At 46.1% G+C, this 763-nt stretch overlaps 1 protein-coding gene across 2 annotated transcripts in view; it reads left to right on the top strand.

The window, feature by feature from the left end:
* Positions 1-763, top strand: part of LOC107104116 (serine/threonine-protein kinase PAK 6-like) — a 24,488-nt gene that overhangs the window by 20,314 nt on the left and 3,411 nt on the right. For both annotated transcript variants that reach the window (XM_015404033.1, XM_015404032.1), the window contains exon 9: positions 306-440. In XM_015404033.1, coding sequence (XP_015259519.1) covers positions 306-440 — 135 coding nt within the window. The remainder of the gene's footprint in view (positions 1-305; positions 441-763) is intronic.

Below are 763 nucleotides of genomic sequence, written 5' to 3' on the forward strand. Positions count from 1 at the left end.
TGTCAGTTCGAGTTACTAAGATACCGAGATATCACAGAAAAAATAACTTAATTCAGACGGAGATCTGGACAGCAACAAAAATCAGTAATCCAAACAGGAAGTGAACACGATACGTCTCACCAACAGCAGCAGTAGCTCCCTCTAGTGGCAGGAGTGGCAAACAAGAATCTCAGCGTTCTACTGGCTCCTTATCAGGCTTTACCATGAGAAAAATCTCTCACTATGTTCGTATGAGGCCTGAACTCACCTTTTTAGGAAATGTCTTCTTCTGAAAATCTCCTTCTAATATTTACCTTCTCCCTTAGGTGGACATCTGGTCTCTGGGGATCATGGTGGTGGAGATGGTTGATGGTGAGCCTCCATATTTCAATGAAACGCCCATCAGTGCCATGAAGAAGCTGAGGGACGAAGCAGCTCCGTCAGTCAGGAACGTGCAGAGGGTTAGAAAAACACAACACCAGCACATGTTGAGCTTTGCTATCTTCCTGGGACTTTGCAGTTCAGTTGAGATCGAGAACGAAACAAGCCAAGACCGAGTGCTCGTGACACAAGCTAACAACAACATAATGCTACGTTCACACCTAAAGCAGCAGAGGCAGCAAAAGCAGCTAGTTTACATGCAAAGTCAATGGTTGATGCACAGCAAAAGGTCATGCAGCGCGTCTAGAGCAGCAGCAGCAGCTGCTGGCAGGGAGTCAGACACAGCGCTGCTGATGCAGAGAGCTATGATCACTCCTCTGAAACAGTTTATTAACGCCTAAAT

The sequence above is a fragment of the Cyprinodon variegatus genome, unplaced genomic scaffold (genome assembly GCF_000732505.1).
Source record: "Cyprinodon variegatus isolate N-32 unplaced genomic scaffold, C_variegatus-1.0 Scaffold1619, whole genome shotgun sequence".
NCBI classification, from domain to species: domain Eukaryota; kingdom Metazoa; phylum Chordata; class Actinopteri; order Cyprinodontiformes; family Cyprinodontidae; genus Cyprinodon; species Cyprinodon variegatus.